The 18,960-nt window shown below is 40.6% G+C and overlaps 1 protein-coding gene across 2 annotated transcripts in view; it reads left to right on the top strand.

Annotated features, from left to right (window-relative positions):
• Window positions 1-13,687, top strand: part of GADL1 (glutamate decarboxylase like 1) — a 150,308-nt gene extending 136,621 nt beyond the window's left edge. For both annotated transcript variants that reach the window (XM_010595539.3, XM_010595538.3), the window contains exon 14: window positions 13,328-13,687. In XM_010595539.3, the coding sequence (XP_010593841.1) occupies window positions 13,328-13,501 (174 nt within the window). In that variant the 3' untranslated portion in view covers window positions 13,502-13,687. The remainder of the gene's footprint in view (window positions 1-13,327) is intronic.
• The last annotated feature ends 5,273 nt before the right edge of the window (window positions 13,688-18,960 follow it).

The following is an 18,960-nucleotide window of genomic DNA, read 5'->3' as shown; positions in this document are numbered from 1 at the left end:
TTCAAACCCACCAGCTGCTCCATGGGAGAAAGATGTGACAGTCTGTTCCCATGAAGATCACAGCCTTGGAAATCCTATGGGGCACTCTATTCCGTCCTACAGGGCCGCTATGAGTCAGACTCAGCAATGGGTGTTTAGTTTTATGATACTAACATTATCATAAAATTAAAAAAAGCTGTTGCTGTCAAGTCGATTCCCACACTATCATAAAAGCCAAGAATTCAGCTGCCTGGGAAGCTAAGCCTCCCAAGCCTAATATGCAAGTCCTGCACCTTAAATTTCCTGCTGTGCCAACACCTAGACCTCCTCCCACACCTATACCTGTGCTGCCAGGTAGGAGTTTTGCATTTATGCCCCGAAGAGTCTACTGGAGGCTTGTTGGCATGTAATAAGTCAAAAGACAAGATGCAAGCTGCTAATTGCACATTAACAATTATTGAATGGAAAAAGTTACCGTGAGAAAACCTATGGAGAAGGAATCCATTTCCGCCTGCTTTAGGAAGTTCCTCAGGGGTTCCTCTTCTCACTAACTGTGTGGGTGAGATGGGAGCACAGCACCGGTGTGCCTGCAAACCAGAGAATCCGATCGGCTTGGTGTAGGAGGCAGTGATGCTGGGGCCAGCCTGAGGGCCCCCGAGCTGTCCAAGTCTAATGGCCAGTTGCAGTCTTTAGAAACGGATCAATGCCCACAGGACCAAGACAGAAAACTGGAACTGGACTTAGGTTCTCCTCTCTGATCCAGTGGTACTCTGAATATGTTGAGACTCTATGGAAAACAATATAAAAGCCATTTTAGACTCTGAGAATCCTGTTTACTTTGCAAACTCAGCAATGTTGTCATCTGCTCTGGGTCAAAGCAAGGATAACGATTCGTAAAAGAAATTGAAAGTTGCCAGAGGTGTCAGGAAAATGTGTAGAGGGATCTATGAAACACATGAGGCTCCTCAACGGTGTTCTCAACAGGGGTGCCACCGGCATTTAGGGGAAGATTCCTTGGGGGGTTATCCAAGCATTGTGAAATGTTTAGCATCCTTGACCTTTGGACACTATATGTAAGCTGCACCCCAGTCACTGGGATAATCCACGATGCCCCTACACCTTTTCAGATGTCCCCAGGGAGGTGGTACCACCCCTGGCTTAGACCCACCGAATAACCCACTGTTTTAGGGACCAACAGAATAGGCTAAATTTGCAGGTTGGTCCACAACAGTTACTCAAGGGCTATTAGCTGAGATGGCTGCTGTAACACAATTGAGTATTAAGTTTTTGCCTTATAAAAAAAAATTGCCTTATAGAGTGTGGAAAATGCTCATTGTGTCCATTCTTCAACTAAAGCTTTTGGTTCAGTTTGGTTCGTTTTAAAGACTGTTCATTTCAGCTGCCTTGAATATGTCTGACATTATCAGGTTTTTAGAAGGAACTCTGGTGGCCAAGTGGTTAAAGAGTTTGGCCTGCTAACCAAAACGTTGAGGGTTCGAACCTACCACCTGCTCTGCAGGAGAAAGACGTGACAGTTGGCATCCGTAAAGATTACAACCTTGGAAACTCTATGAGGCAGTTGTACTCTGACCATAGAGTTACTATGAGTCAGAATTGTCTCAACAGCAACAGATTTGGTTTTGGGTAATTGGGTTTATGGGAATTGCTGCCGTCGTTATTTCTGGCATGTGGTTAAGTGCTACGGCTGCTAACCAAAGGGTCGGCAGTTCAAATCCACCAGGCACTTCTTGGAAACTCTATGGGGCAGTTCTACTCTGTCCTGTAGAGTCGCTATGAGTTGGAATCGACTTGACGGCACTGGGTTTGGAAACACCAAATATGAAGCTCCCTGTCTTCTTCAAGCTTTCTGGGATTCTGAACTCTTTGTTTATGTGTCTTTGCACATCTGTGTTGGAAAGGGCCTGAACAGGAAAGTTCTTTTAAGCTGAAGCACTCTATCACTTTGTGCATGTCTGGTTTTCAGATATGCTGTAGAGGGAAATAAGGGTAAAAATCCATCTTGAAAAAAAGCATTCCCAAAGTGTGGCCTATTTCTGCACGTTCAGCCAAGCTGAAATGATCTCCTAGACGTATATGATTTCATGGGCTGTAGACCACCAATTTTACATAATTTAAGCTTGAGAGACTTATACCGATGCCTCTCGCCTGTAAATTATGGGGGGAATATATCGAGGGAAATGAGTGAGGGTTGTGCAAAGGAGTAAGAGAAGAATTGGACAGGTAAAGAATGGCAGAAAATATACTGAAGAAGACAAATTGATTCTTCAAGAATCAAAACAAAGAGACTCGCTATCTTCTGGGCCACGGGATATTTGAACACTGTCTGGTATTACAATTAACAGAAAAGTTGGCGAGCAACTTCTCTGAAGGTCACTTGTTTGTTTTGTTGTCAGACTGACATGTGCAATTCAGGAAGGTGAGATTCCCAGTGTCCTCTCACCTCCTCTCTCAAAATTGCTTTGCCTGCCTAAAATGTTTTCCTTCCCCCCTCCCACTTCACCCTTGCCTCCTCTCTGAAAGCCCTACTTGAAAGAAAAAAAAAAAAAAAGAAAGAGCAGTCACTAAATTCTAACTCAAAAAGAAAAACCAAACTTCCTGGCCTGACAGAGACTGGAGAAACCCTGAGAGTACGGCCCCCAGACACCCATTTAGCTCAGTAATGAGGTCACCCCTGAAGTTCACCCTTCAGCCAAAGATTGAACAGGTCCATGGAACAAAACAAGACTAAAGGGGCACACCAGCCCTGGGGCAGGACTGGAAGGCAGGAGGGAACAGGAAAGCTGGTAATAGGGAAACCAGGGTTGAGAAGGGAGAGTGTTGACATGTTGTGGGGTTGTTAACCAGTGTCATACAACAATGTATGTACTAACTGATGAGAAACTAGTTTGTTCTGTAAACCTTCATATAAAGCCAATAAAAAATTTAAAAAGAGGTCAGTCTCCAGTGTTGCCCAAACTTGCGTTGTGATAAGAAGCCCTTGAAGTGCTTCATAAATATACACTCACCAGGCCTTTCCCATCAAAATCCCGCTGCTCGGATTTAGCCAGTCTGGATCAGGGCCTGAATTCAGGTGATTTGCACCTTCAGGTGAATTTGAGAAATGCCAATACTGCTCTCCAACCTTCTTCCAATAAAAATATAAATGGCAGGACAGCTCAGGGAAGGCTGTACAGTTTTGTAAACAAGGTTATGAATATGGAGACCAATGACTTTTTTTTCAGTGCGTGGACCTTTTCATAGATCTAAAAAAGAAGTAATTCTTTTATTCGTGGAATATTTCTGTGCTCTCACAATTTACACATAAGGTAGAAATTTCTAGAAGACAAGAGAACCCCATCCCTGCACACAATGAATTTCAGTGGAAAACTTTGCCCTCCCCCCTTAAGTGGCCAAGATAATTACTGACTGTCTTACTCTTTAAAGGAAAGAAAAGCTCACTTTGTCAAAAAAACTCTGAAATTTAAATAGAAGATTAATATAGAAGCGGCATACATGAGGTGCAAGATTTAATTTCTAAAACTGCTAACTCACGGCCTCTCTTACAATTATTTCCATACAGTTTAGATGCTTTGGGGAGAAAGAATAAATTACGAGTCGTGTTTTGTGCAGAATTTTCAAATGCTCAGGTCTCAGGAGAGTGTAATGAAACAGAGTAATAAAAGACCAGGTGTGGATGTACATTGATTGAGAACAGATGCATTTTAGGAAGTAAATAATAGTCGTTCTATTATTGAGTGCTTACTGGACACCAAGCTCTGTGCTAGGCACGTTGATAGGTGTTATTTCATTTAGTCCACACAGCAATTCCACAAAGATTCTCACTTTTTAATAGAAAAGAAATATGAGTTCCTGAGTGGTTAAATATTTGCCTCATGCCACACAGAACTGTACAAATTAGGTAAATATGTAAGTTGCTGAAATGACAGAAAGAGGTTATTTTACCTAAGACTAAATCAAGAAGAAATACAGCAAAGCAGAAACAGAGTTAGGTGATGTCTGGACACAAACTAAGAAGGCTATAGCACCCCTCCTTTGAATCCTTAGAGGCTGTAAGGAACGGGGAAGCGCCTAGCATTGTTCTGAAAGACACTGGTTGCTTCCTTGGACAGAGGGTGGAAATGGCCGGCTTAGTCACGTCTATCCAATGTCTTTGCAGTTCAGGGCTGTAGGCGCAGAACAACTTCTAGACAAAAACAAAACATTTAAATATTTGTTTAAGTGTTGACCACAGGCAGTGGACTCTGTTGAGAGGGCAAATGTCTGTTACAGAGACTGTCACATTTGGGGCAAGAGATAAATTACTCAGATGTGTTTGGAAACACAAAACAAAATTCTAGTCAACTGGTATAACAGTTCATAAAGAAAATGTTATACATCCCACTTTGGTGAGTAGCGTCTGGGGCCTTAAAAGCTTGCCAGAAGCCATCTGAGGTACATCTATTGCTTCCATCCCATCTGGAGTACAGGAGAATGAAGAAAACCAAAGGCACAAGGAAAATACTAGCTCAAGGGACTAATGGATCACATGAACCATTGCCAGCGAGCCCAGAAGAACTAGACGGTGTCTGGCTACCACTACCGACTGCTCTGACAGAGATCACAAAAGACAGTCCCGAACAGAGTGGGAGAAAAATGTAGAACAAAATTCAAATTCATAAATAAAGACCAGACTTACTGGTCTGACAGAGACTGGAGGAACCCCCGAGGCCATGGCTCCCGGACACCCTGGTAACTCAGTACTGAAGCCACTCCCAAAGCCTACTTTTCAGATAAAGATCAGACCCGCCTGTAAAACAAACAATAGCGTGCTTCTTAGCTCAGTCAAATAATAATAAAAAAAAGACCAAATGGGCAACTCGTGCCCAAAAGCAAGATGAGAAGGCAGGAAAGGAGAGGAAAACTGGGAGAATGGACACAGGCATCTGGGAGTAGGAAGGGTGAGCATGCTGTCGCATTTTGGGGATTGCAACCAGTGTCAAATAACGATATGTGTATAAACTTTTGAATAAGAAACTCGCTTGAACTGTAAACTTTCACCTAAAGCACAATAAAATTAAGGAAAAAAAATCTATATTGTGGGGTAGCACAGTTTCTTCTCTATCAGATGAGAAGTTCCATTTACTGCGTTTTAAAGATGTAGAACTACGCATTACTGCAAATACGTTTTTATATAAAAAACTTCAGTAATTGCTTTCTCCTTTGGGCTGTTGTATGTTTAGACCAAAAGGAAATGTTTTCCTTAAACGGCTGTTCATTTAGCAACAGCCGCCCTGGATAACGGTGGAGGTTACGATCTGGTGGATATGTGTTTCGCTGAATTCAAAACCCATTTCAGCTTTGCATGTTGTGAGTTGCATGTGTGAAGGAAAAGCCAGTTCATATTTACAGTAAGAGGAAATCCAGATATCTGACTCAAAGACAAAATATTTATTTGGTTTTCAGCAAGTTCTTGTAAGAGGTGTATTGTTGAGCTTTTTCATGATCGTAAACAGACGGAATCCCCTTTCTACTGGAGAAAATACTTTTTTTTTTTTTTTGGTAATTGAAGCTAAAAGGAAAATAGAGATGGAGATCTGTGTTTGCGGCCTTGTGATCTGATGTGGGTGTTCTCATGACCTTATGTTCACTGTCTCATAAAATAAAATAAAATAAAATAAATAAAAAAACAAAAACAAAAACCCACTGCCATTGAGTTGATTCCATCTTACAGCAACCGTATGGAACAGAGTAGAACTGCCCTATAGGGTTTCCAAGGCCGTAATCTTTATGGAAGCAGATTGCCACCTCTCTCCCTTGGAGAGACTGGTGGTTTCAAACTGCCAACCTTTCAGTTAGCAGCCGAGCTAACCACTGTACCACCAGGCTCCTTGTCTCACGAAAGAGCCACCTTAATGCTCTAGTTATGCAGACAAATACCAGAGAACTTGAAGAACAATAAAGAATTTGTATGCTTTCTCATATGTCTAGTCTTCCATGCCTGCAAAACTGGGCATTCAAGACCAACTGGGTAATCTCCATAGGGTAGGCTTTCTCACGTTGTTGATTGACTTTCAGCTTGTGGGGACTGGGGCTACTCTGATTCCTGGGGACACTGAGAGAAAATCCTTTAACGATGTGTGTTTGCTTCCTGGACTGCGACTGCATTAGCCTGCACCCTCCTCAGACGGAGGAAGTCTCATGGAAAGCCCATTGAGGTGCGCTGAATTGATTCAGCATGCTAATCCTTTTCTTGGACTGGAGTTCTTCAGTTCTTGGACTGAGTTCTGGCCCTGGATGCTGGTCGTGCTCTGACTGCTGGCCCTTTCATTGATCCATAATGCATCCCTGGTGGCCCGGTGGTGAAGAGCCACCGCTGCTGACCAAAAGGTTGGCAGTCTGAATGCATCAGCTGCTCCTTGGAAACCCTATGGGGAGGTCTACTCTGCCCTACTGGGGTAGGGGTGTGTCCTACTCACTACGAGTCAGAATCGACTCAACGGCAACAGGTTGTGGCATCTCTCTGGCCTCAGAAAATCAGAGATGTCCCCAAACGTAAAAACAAAAGCAACAAACAAAAAGCATGACTTACCAGGGGAAGGAGTTATCTGTAATCCATTACAAGTCTGAGAAACGATTTTGTGTTGGAACATTTGTTTGGGAAACCCTGGTGGTGTAGTGGTTAAGAGCTCAGGCTGCTAATTGAAAGGTCGGCTGTTTGAATCCACCAGGTGTTCCTTGGAAACTATGGGGCAGTTCTCCTCCCTCCGAAAGGGTCACTATGAGTGGAAATTGACTCAGTGGTGAGGGATTTGGTTTTGGTTTTCCATGTTTGTGTGAACATTTCGTACCGTTTTTTTTTATGAACTAGATTTTAATATCCTACTCAGGAGTAAAAGTACAACCGGAATGCTCCTTGGAAGCAAGGACGGCGAGACTATGTCTCACATACTTTGGATGTGTTGTCAGGAGGGATCAGTCCCTGGAGAGGGACATCATACTTGGCAAAGTAGAGGGTCAGCAGAAAAAAAAGGAAGACCCTCAGTGAGATGGATTGACACAATGGCCGCAACAATGGGCTCAAGCTAACAACAGTTGTGAAGATGGTACAGGGTAGGGCAGTGTTTCTTTCGCTATGAACTGGAACTGATTTGATGGCACCTAACAACAACAATAACACTCAGGAGAACCCAGGTCAAGTGAACATAGAGAGGGGAGCACACTTGGAACCCAGATTATTTGGGAAGAAAAGTGTAAACCAAGTTACTTTTTGTGATTGACCTGGAGTAATTGTTCTGGAATAAAGGTGTGGTATCAATCCTGCCCAACCACCTGTGGCTCCTGGTCGCATGCTTCTGCTGGAGAAGGAGAGTCAAATTATCACGTCCTAGCTCAGAGCAGAATTTCTGAGAGAATCCCAGTGCGCACAGTTTTGTAGGCATTTTTTTCCCCTTTGGGATAGTTTCTACATCTCATAATACATTCTTTCATTTAGACCAGTGAGTCAGCAAACTGCAGACGGTAGGCCAAATCTAGCCTAAGACCTATTTATGCATAGTCTGCAAGCTAAGAATAGGTTTTACATTTTTAAATGGTTGAAAAACCATAAAAAGAAGTATAATATTTCATGATACGTGAAAATCTTAGGATGTTCAAATTTCATCGTCCCTAAATAAATTGTTTAAGAACTAGCCATGCTCCTTTGTTTACATATTGTCTGTGGCTGCTTCTGTGCTAAAACACCAGAAGTGGGTAGAGCTGTGTGGCCCGCAAAGCCAAAAATGTTTACTGTCTGTCCCTTTGTAGGAAAAGCTTGCTGACCCTGATTTACAACAGCTAAAATTCAAGCCTAGCAGCTGAATTAGCCTCTGCTATTTTATTTAATTATTAGCTGAATTAGCCTCCATTATTTTAATTATTAATAAAATAATTATATATAATTATTGGTGTTTAATTTAACCATGCTTTGAAAATAGTAATTGCTGCTATTGGCTATGAACTCTGTTCTGGGGAATATAGATGAGGCTAAAAAATGACATCTAGTGTAGCTATAGAGAAATTAAAATTCTTTCAAAGTGGCATTTTTATGTAGAGAAAAATGGTGTAAATAATTTTCTGCATATGATATAATCCTCTTTGGGTCAAGGAAATCTTAGAAAATTTTTAATTACAATAAAACCGTAGTCATTTATTCTTTTGGAAACCCTGACGGTTTATTAGTCTGCCTGCTCACCTCATGATTAGCGAATGATTATGAGTTTAGCTTTCAACTCCCCGGAGAATCTTTGCTCCTTTAAAGAGACTGGAATGTAGCTTAATGAACCCAAAATTAAGAAGATGGCTACGAAATCTGAAGTTTGAGGGGCATCAGCTTGTTATTGATTTAGCAAAACACAAATTCCTTTAGATTTGCAGTCATGCTTTGCTTAACGTCTACGGTACGTTCTGTGAAACAGGACATTATGTGATTTGGACGCTGTGCGAACACCATATCACACACAGGCAGTCCCCAGATTATAAACTTCCGGCTTAGGTACAGCCTGTAGTTACAAACCAACCCGCCCTATTATATTTAAATATTCAAGGTTCGTAACAACAAACGGGCGCTGCTTTGTGACGTACACCAAAACATTATTATTATTACTGTATTAGTATGTTCAAGATATTTTAGAGCATCTGAAAGTGTTTCTTTAATGTTTTTATGCATAGAGAGGACAACAGACGTATATGTGGTGGGCCATTATCCAAACGAATGTTACCTGGTGCATGGCTGTATTTGAAGGTCTGAATGGTGGTGCTGTCTAGACTCATAAACCCCCAAAAATACATTGCTGTCAAGTCAGTTAGGACTCAGCCACCCTGTAGGACAGAGTGGAACTGTCGCATAGGGTTTCCAAGGCTGTAATCTTCAGAAGCAGACTGCCACATCTTTGTCCTGTGGAGCAGCTGGTGTGTTCGAATCGCCAACCTTTCAGTTAGCAGCCAAGCTCTTCATCCTTTCAATAACAGGCAAGCACTTTAACCACTGCGCCTCCAGGCTTCTTTCTAGACTCATGGTGGAAGCCTGTGTAGTCTTTGCCCATCGTACTTGCTATAAAAGGATCACCTCCTTTAATTCAGGGCTGTCTTCTCAGCCACCGTGGATGTTGGACTACCCCATATTTTACAGGTGAAGAATGTGACAGTTTCAAAGTTGCATAGCTGATGTTGGGGCAGGTTGCGAAAAAGATCTTAAAGTCTAGGATATTTTTAAACCATTTAGTATTGTATTCTCTCGATGAGACTTTGGAGAAGTGATTTAGACGTTTCATGATTGAGTGCATGGTTTCATGGAAATGTTATAATTTAAAGAGTCTCAAGGTTCAACACTTGGGAAATGGTTAGGCAAGCTATGACATAGTGGTATAGTGGTTACGGTAACATCGTATTCAAAATGGTATATAGACCATGCCATTAAGGGGAAATAAGTATGAAAAATAGCATCAAGGTTCATGACTAAAATAATATACACCTACAAGGAGCCAAGGGAGTTAAACCAGAGCAGCCCTTCCCCAAGTATGGTCCCCAGTCCCAGGACCATCTGTGGAGTGGTTGTTAACCAATCTGCAATGAGAAAAGTATGGAAATTGGAAATCACGAGTTAACTATTTAGAAACTCCTATAGCAACTTGACAGAGTAACTTTATTATTGAATTTAAAAATTAAAAAAAAAATTTTACTTTTTTTTATGTCTTTATTTCATTTTTCTAGTAATTCTTTTTTATTTTCTTTCATGAATGCATCGGTCTGCAATGCATTGGCAAAAAATAAAACTGGTTCTTCCTGATAGATAGCTTGAGGAAACACTCTGTATTCTAGGGGAAAAAAAAAAAGTTGGTTGTTGTTAACGTTAAGTATGTAATACATTTTAAAAACGAAATGTCATTTTGTGGATATTACAATTTTATTTTAATCAAAGGCTGTGATAGTACCTGGTCTGTTGCTTGTTATCAAAGTGCTTGTACTTGGCTGGAAGGAGAGACACGTTTTATTTTTTCCTCGGCTTTAAGCAACTTTTAAATATCAAACGGTATTTTGTGCTGCAGGGGTGTGACCACAGAATCCTGTTTAAATGGACTAAATCATTGCTGGAAGATCATCTAAGGGTGAAGGAAACAGCAATCCTAGGGAAACATATAGATTAAGTCGCTGAGCAACCAAATAGAAATGCCAGGGTCTTCCTCCACTTACCATGCAGGGGCCAGTGCACTGAGGCACAAGAGAAGAATTTGATTTACCATTTAAAGGAAAACCAGCAGTAAAATAATTGAGGGCTGGAAAGCAATCTCACTCCTGCCAGATTGCTTTCCTTCATGCGTGCTCCATTTAGGAGCCGTATTTGGATACTTGCACTTAGGCTGTGCGTGTTTTCTTTGCCCTGTGAGTATTCCATCCTGTTGGTTTAGGACTGTTTCTCTGCTGTGATCAGCAAAGGAGGATATCCACATTACCTGCGCTGGATTATGCTGGCCTCCTTATAAATAGAAAATTTTTTTTTTTTGGTAAGTGCAAAGGTGATAAACTAGCTGCTGGTTTTCCAAAGAAAGGTGATCTAGCAGAATGTGGGAATTATTGAACAATATCATTAATATCATATGCAAGTAAAATTCTGCTGAAGATAATTTAAAAATGGTTGCTGAAGTACGTCAACAAGGAATTGCCAGAAAGTCAAGCCAGATTCAGAAGACGTGGAACCAGGGATATCATTGCTGATGTCAGATGGATCTTGACTGAAAACAGAGAATACCAGGAAGATGTTTACCTGTGTTTTATTGACTATGCAAAGGCATTCGAGTGTGTGGATCATCACAAACTATGGATAACATTGCGAAGAATGGGAATTCCAGAACACTTAATTGTGCTCATGCAGAACCTGTACATAGATCAAGAGGCAGTCGTTTGAAGAGAACAAGCAGATACTGCTTGGTTCAAAATCAGAAAAGTTGTGTGTCAGGGTTGTATCTTTTCACTATACTTATTCAATCTGTATGCTGAGCAAATAATCCAAGAAGCTGGACTCTGTGAAGAAAAACTTGGCATCAGGATTGGAGGAAGACTTATTAGCAACCTGCGATATGTAAATGACACAATCTTGCTTGCTGAAAGTGAAGAGGCCTTGAAGCACTTACTAATGAAGATCTGTACGAATTGTACCTCAACATAAAAAAAAAAAAAACCCCAAATTCTCACAACTGGACCAATAAGCAACATCATAATAAATGGAGAAAAGATTGAAGTTGTCAAGGATTTCATTTGACTTGGATCCATAATCAACACCCATGGAAGTTGCAGTCAAGAAATCAAACTCTGTATTGTGTTGAGCAAATCTGCTTACAAAAGTCCTCTTTTAAAGTGTTGAAAAGCAAAGACTTCACTTCGAGGATTAAGGTGCCCCTGACCCAAGCCGTGGTATTTTCAATCACCTCGTATGCATGTGAAAAAGAGGAAGACCCTTAACGAGATGGATTGACACAAGGCCTCAACAGTGGGCTCACACATAGCAATGATTGTGAAGATGGTGCAGGACCAGGCAGTGTTCCATTCTGTTGCACACAGGGTTGCTGTGAGTCAGAAATGACTCGACGGCACCTACCAACAACAGTGAGAATATCCATAGTCCCTAAATTGTAAAAATATGGGTTCCCTCCAAAGAAGCATTGTTTTGACTTAACGGGGCTCAGGCATGTGAAAGTACATTGCAAATTATAAAGGGCTGGTCACGTATTTGCTAATAATAATAACAATAATAACATTTTCACACATTGTTATTATTAATAGTGAATTGTGTTAGAGATTCAATGAGTATCAGCCTTGATGTTTCTTATGGCTTGTTTTCTCCATGCAGTGTTCATTGACAAAGGAGGTCTTCCCCTCTTGCCCACTAGTAACTACCTCAAGGAATTAGTCTCATGGTCCATGGATCCATAAGTAAAATGTGTTTTACTGTCAAATCCTTCCTTACCTGGTTCTTTGAGTCATAGAGGTATTTGTTTTGTTTATAATCTTGGAAATTCAGTGACAAAATTTTGGCTTTAGAAATTTGGTTCTTTCATCATGTGCTTCTGTCTTCAGCTTCTGCAGAGTGGCCTGGGGCAGGGATGCTTTCATTATTAAGGGCTATCAAGAACTGAGTGCTTGCTATTTTTTTTTTACCCATGTGTGTGCCTCTTGTGCCTTACAAAAGAAGAAGAATTTAAACCTCCAAACTGTCTTGATATTAAAACATCCAAGGTGCCCTGTTACCGTTACCTTTATTGCTCACCTTAGACAATTTTTTGGTTCATTTACAAGAAATGCAGGCCTGAAAGATTTGTTTTGGTAATTGTTTTATGTTATGAACTGGTGTCACAATAAGAAAGCTCTCCAAAGGTTAAGAATAAGGTAACATTTTAGGGGGAAAAAGTAAACAGGAATAAACTGCTAATTAAGCTAGAGGTGAGAACATGCCTGTTTTAAATCTGAAATTGGCAGTAAACCAGAGTCTATTATACCCTGGGTGCCTAGGGGAGGTGGAGATTAATAGAAAGGGAAATTAAAAAAAAAAAAAAAAAAAACCCAAAACCTCCAGAACCACTCGCTGGTTGTAAGTTCTAAAACTGATAGCCCATGACCCTTCCGGCCAGACATTTGTCCTATGCGAACCCAGTAAAAACCTTAATATTGATTAGCTCTGTTTTTATCTCATAGCTTCGGTTTACATTCAAGAGGCCACTTGTTCTTTGAATCAAAAATACAGATGCCTTTGGTGTGAGCTTAAGGTTGATCGCGGTTCTGTATTGTCCTATGACCAAATACGGGAATTGTAAAAGTGAAGAGTCAGAACTGACTTGATGGCAACTGTTTTTTTTTTTTTAAGAGCAGAAAATGAGAGATGGGAGGCTGGAAGTTGAAATTGCAGGTAATGATGCACGTACCTTAGACCTCAAAGTGACATCTTTGCTTTTTAATGCTTTAAAGAGGTCTTTGCTAGCATATTTGCCCAATGCTACCTGTAGTCGTCTCATTTCTTGACTGCTGCTTCCCTGGATGTTGATTATGGATCCAGGAAAAATGAGATCCTTGACAACTTCAGTCTTTTCTCTGTTTGTCATCATATTGCTTATTGGTCCAGTTGTGAGGATTTTTTTTTTTTCTTTATGTTGAGGTGTAATACATACATAATAAATTACTGTTATTAACGTCGACCTTGTGTTCATGAGAATGGGATTCGCACCAGTGGGTGTCCAATAAATACCAAATGATTGGTTAAAATGCAGTTGTAATGATTTGGTGTTCTGGTCTTTCACCTACTCCCCTTCTCTCACCCATGCAGGTTGCCCCAGCCATTAAGGAGAGGATGATGAAGAAGGGAAGCCTGATGCTTGGCTACCAGCCCCACCGGGGGAAAGTCAACTTCTTCCGCCAGGTGGTGATCAGCCCTCAAGTGAGCCGGGAGGACATGGACTTCCTTCTGGATGAGATAGACCTACTGGGTAGAGACATGTAGCTGTGGCTTTTGGTCCCTCCAGGCTCTGATCCTGTCCTGGGGTGGGTTACAAATACAGGAGACCTAGAGACACATAGTAGATATTAGACTGTCTAATGAGAAATAGCAAATGCTCCCAGCTCAGGCCCAGCAAAACCAAACTGCTAAGTGACTAATGTTAGGGACTTTTTAGCTGCTTGGGCACTACTGTTCCTATAAAGGAGGAAAGTAAAAAGTTGATTTTCTCAAGGATTTTTCCTGGAGCATGGCCTTGTAGAGACTTAGTAAGAACGCTATGGGTCCTGGGATCGAGGCTTTCATTGCTCTTTAAAGCACATATAAACTAACAGTTCTCAAAGTGTGGTCTCCAGGCCAGCAGCATCAGCATCACTAGGAACTTACTAGAAATATTCATTCTTGGGCCCCAGCCCAGATCTACTGAATCAGAACTTTGGGGGTGGGCCTCGTATTCTGTGTTCTAACAAGCCTTCCAGGTGATTCTGATGCATGGTAAAGTCTGAGGACCACTGATGAGAGGAGCCTTGTAACAACCGGAAGCCCTGTTGGCACAGTGGTGAAGAGCTCAGCTGCTAAGCAAATCCACCAGCTACTCCTTGGAAACCCCTTGGGGCAGTTCTAGTCTGTCCTGTAGGGCCGATATGAATTGGAATCGACTCAACGGCTGAATTCCCTCTGATGTTTTACCAGCAAAGAGGTATCTAATCTGTCAGTGACCCCTGAGTTAGTCTTTGAAAATACGTCTGTGGCTTCTATAGCATGAATATGTAGGGGCATCAGAAGCATGTTAAAGCTATTTTTAAAAGAGAAATTATATAAGGTGTTTATTTTATAAAGACTGTTATTCAGGCTGAATGCTTATTCACCCAAATTAAAATGAACCATTATCTATTTTCATATTAGAGCTAAGGATAAAAGACAAACTCTTCATAGTGTGGGCCTTTCAATCAAAGAATAGTAGTCTTAATTCACCTCCCAAAATCATTTGTGTCACTATCTGGGAGGGAACATTAGATACGTGTGTCTCTAAATGAGTACTTCTCTTAGCTTGAGGGGCTCATTTCTTATCATGCTCTCTGCCTTCTAGGAAATACCAGAACGCAGTGCAGGGTTGTGCAACGTTTTCTTTCCCAAGCTTTGATATGGCAATGTAGAATACTAAATGGTTGACATTGGGCAGAAAATCTGGGAATCAGGGACCTGTCAGTGGAAACACCTCGTCCATTTTTACTGGGATTGAATGATTGTGGTCCTGTCTCTGATCCTGGTCCTAGATTTCCAGGAGGGTTTTATGTGACTAAGCCATGGACAGAATTCCGAGGTGTAGGTGCAGGTGCAGCGGAGTTTAGAAGGTAAGACTATGAATCTAACTAGAGCTCTGCATTGAAGGGCAGATGATTGGAAAGTCTTCAAGTATTAGACTTAGCATACACAATTACCAGCTGGAATCGACTCAATGGCAATAGGTTTGGTTTTTTTGGACTCCATCATTAATTCACATTATTTAAGTTTGGAAGAGCAAAAAAAACTGATATATAACTCTACTTGATTTTATTCCATATTTGCTTTTTAATGTGTGTTGTTTTTCAATATCTATATTGATTGAAGAATATTTTAATCTCTGTGTGAATTACTTCTAATTCCCTGGTGATATAGCTAGTTGTGTATGTGTCTCTGTGTGTCTTGGTGTGTGTTTTGCATTTTTTGTTGCCTTTCTGTTTTAATGTCTACATGAAATGCTCCTGAAATGATGGTTGCAATGATTTGGGTTTCATAAAATAAAAAAAATAACACTAGCACACACTTAGTGTTGTTGACTTTTCTTTCCCTGTCGTCTTCTTTTTGTGGGATTCTATGCATACATGTTAGAATTCACCTGGGCTTGGCTGGTGTTCTAGTTCATGACTGAAGGTGTAGGTTGGAAGCTGTCATATCTTAGTTAACATCTTGAATAAAATGGAAAAAGCAAAATGTGGATTTGTCTCTTGTTTAGTGTTTCTTCATCTAACCACTAGGTAAGCTATGTGAAACTCCATAGCCACAGCTCAGCTCAGCTCCTGCTGTACCTTTTTTGTAAAAGGTGACAGTTTGTTCCTTGATCAGTAAAAAAAAGCAACTACTACCTGATACTTTGAAAACTCCATTTTTTTTTTTCTTGAGATGCTCAGCTATACCACCCTCAATAAGGTATTTGACTGAATGGTCATATGTAGTTTTTTGATAAAAAGTTGGTCATAATGCACTCATTCATTACAAATACTTATAGGGTGCCTACTGTGTTCCAGGCAATGGTCTAGGTGCTGGAGAAACGTGGTGAATAAAACAGATAAAGACCCTGCTCTTTTGGAGCTTCCATTCTAGGGGCGGCAGATAATCAACAGCAAATATCTAACAAGTCAGGTGGTGATAAATGTTTTGGAGACAAATTAAAAAGAGCAGGAGGATAGAGTGTGGAAGTGAGAATGGGGATTGTTATTGTAGAAGAGTTGGTTAGGGAATGCTGCTCTGACGAAGTGACATTTGAGCAGAGACCTTAAGGAAATGAGGGAGCGAGACATGTGGCTATCTGGAGAAAGGGTGTTCCAGATGAAGGGTGTGGCAGTAAAAAGGCCTGAGAAGCTGCATTTGTGATAAGCCCAAGGACCAATATGGAGGTAAATGTAGCTGAAGCTGAATGAATGGTGGAGTTAGTGGTAGAAGATGAGGTCAAAGAAATTGTTGGGAGTCGGTGTTGCAGGGCACTGTAGGAAGGGAACTGAAAGCTAGATGGAAACACATTGGAGAATTTGAATAGGGTATTGATGTGACTCGACTTAGACTTTAGAAGGATTGCTCTGATTACTGTTTGGAGAGTAGGGTGCACATGGAGCAATGGTGGACTCAAGGAGACCAAAAGGGGCAATTGCAACAGTTCGAGCAAGAAATTATGGTAGTTTATACTAGACTTGTAGTGTAGAAAGTGGTGAAAATGGGTCACATTTTGGAGGCATTTAAAGGTAGAGCTGACAGGGTTGGCTAATGGATTGGATACGTGTTGAAAGAGAAGTGAGGAATTAAGGATAGTTCTGTATATTTTTGACCTTGGGAAGTATTACAAAATGAGTTGACTTTTAATGAGATGAGAACTGCAAGAACACTAATTTTCCATGGTTTTGGCCATGTAAAATGTGAACTAGGTCAGCCAGAGATGATATATAACTAATAACTTATATGAGTCTCAAGTTGGGGCTAAAGATATAAATTTGAGAGCCATCAGCATACAGGCGCTATTTCAAATTACAGAACTGGAATGGGTCATCTAGAGAGTGACTGTAGATAAAAATGAGAAGCTGGCCAAAGACTGAGCCCTGGGACACTAGCTCAAGATGAGGATGAACAAGCAAAAGAGACTAAAAAGAAGCAGCCAGTGAGGTTAAGGAAGAACCAAGAGAGTATGGTTGCCCAGAGCCCATCTGAAGAAACCTTTTTCAGGGAGGAGGCAGTGATGAACTGTATCAAATGCTGGGGATGGGTCAAGTTTAAGAACTGAAAATTATTTTAGATTTGGCAATGTAGAGGTCATTTATTTGTCAAAATTTTATTTGCTAAAAATAAGCATTTAGAATATAATTTTCAATATTTCTTCCAATAGTAGTGAGATTTTATTCAATCAAAAGACTTTTAAACTCCTATTCTGGCTTCACATTTTTAACAATAGTTCTCTATTGGGAAATGATTTAGGATCACAAAAGGATTTAAGTTAAAAAGTGCATCAAATAGGATGAGGTTTAATAGCATATAACAAAATACCCAAATAACTGTGGTTTGATTCAATGGGTTTACTTTATTCAAAATAAATCACAAGGTAGACAATCCAGAGATGGTGTCTTATGTTTGGCTACCCTGGAAGCAGGTAGGACAAGATTTGAGGACAAGTGGACTATTCATTACTCTTTAGGGAATGACAACATGAAACAGGGAAAGGAAGGAAGCCAGTAGATTGAACATTAGTGATCAAATTAGTGCTATGGACTGAGAATCCTACTGGTGATCTCTGAGCAAGGGTGTAGAACACACTTCAGAAATGTCCCATCTGAGGGATATGTAAGATGGGGTGTTAAATCATTGGGTTAATTGGCTCAGGACTGATCCCAGGGGCATTAATTTCCCATGGCCATAGGAAGCCTTCATGCAGAGAGTCACTGGTGCTTGCAGCTAAAGCCTCAACAGGACTGATGAGTTTCGTTACAGATGATATCACCACTGTGTCATCAGGGACCTAGAATCTGGATTCATACTCAAGTTTTACTCATGGTTGCAATTTGGCTACTGTGGATCCAGCCATTACTTCCACATTTCAGGCAAGAAGAAAGAGAAAGGAACTTTCCAGAAGCCCCACTACCACATTTCATTCACCACACTTTCTCTTCAGAAGGTCAGAAATGTTTGTTTGATTGATTGTTTTTATATTTTGTTTTGCTGGATACATTTCTGTTCACAACCGGTTTAAGAAATTCCTTTAGCAGTAAGAAAAATATGAGAATGAGAACTGGCAAACAACTCATAGTCTTTGTCGCTGTGACACATACATTGAGTGACATCATTTCTTAAAGCACCCCCCCTCCCTGAGACATCTCAAGTATTAACCCAGGTTGATACAATTTGATTCCACTTAAACTCTTCGGAGTACAGACTGTTTGGTTCAAGCTGAGCAGAGCCAGCTTTGCCCCTCGCTCCAGCATTAAGCCAACAAGAAATGTATAGCTACAACTTGAAATATCTCAATCCCCTTAACTTAACTAGAGTCAATTTTGAACTGGAAAAAACCAAAACAGGCAAACAACAACAACAACAAAATTAGATTCAGCTTAACTGCCTCAGGACCAATTTGATTCCTCTTAATTTAAATTGGCCTGAACAAGTCCAGTATTTTTTGAACTGACCTGATCCTTGTTTGAGGCAGTTTTGTATCTCTTCTTCAATCACATTCTAGTTGAACCCATCTGATATTGTGATGACTCCTTTCAACCGATTCCTAAAATTGGTTTGATTTATTCTGATTTTTCTAGGATTTGTTTTATACAGTTTAACTCAAGGAGAATTGGATCAAACTTACTTAATCCAACTGAATGCAGAAAGGCTCTCCCTTTCCGGAAGCTCAGGTTCTGGGAGTAGTCAAATACCAGCAATGCAGAAGTGTACACTTGACCAGCTAGCTCTTCAGAGAAAACTCATCTGACACTACAATGACCCCGGTTAAATTCAGGTCACAAGTGGAGAATGATCACAGTTCTCAGCCTTCATTCTGTTTTCCACTTCCATCTCTACTGGCATGAGATTGATCGAATGAAGCATTGCATACCTAGACTTTAAAAGTCCATTGGGGTGAAAGGAAGGGATACAGTAGCAAAAAGTAAAAAAAAAAAAATTGTATGGGTTTCCCATTTCCTTAACCCATTAATCCTTCAGTATGATATTTTTCA

This window comes from Loxodonta africana, chromosome 27 (genome assembly GCF_030014295.1).
Source record: "Loxodonta africana isolate mLoxAfr1 chromosome 27, mLoxAfr1.hap2, whole genome shotgun sequence".
NCBI lineage: Eukaryota > Metazoa > Chordata > Mammalia > Proboscidea > Elephantidae > Loxodonta > Loxodonta africana.
This window is presented reverse-complemented; position numbering and strand designations above follow the sequence as displayed.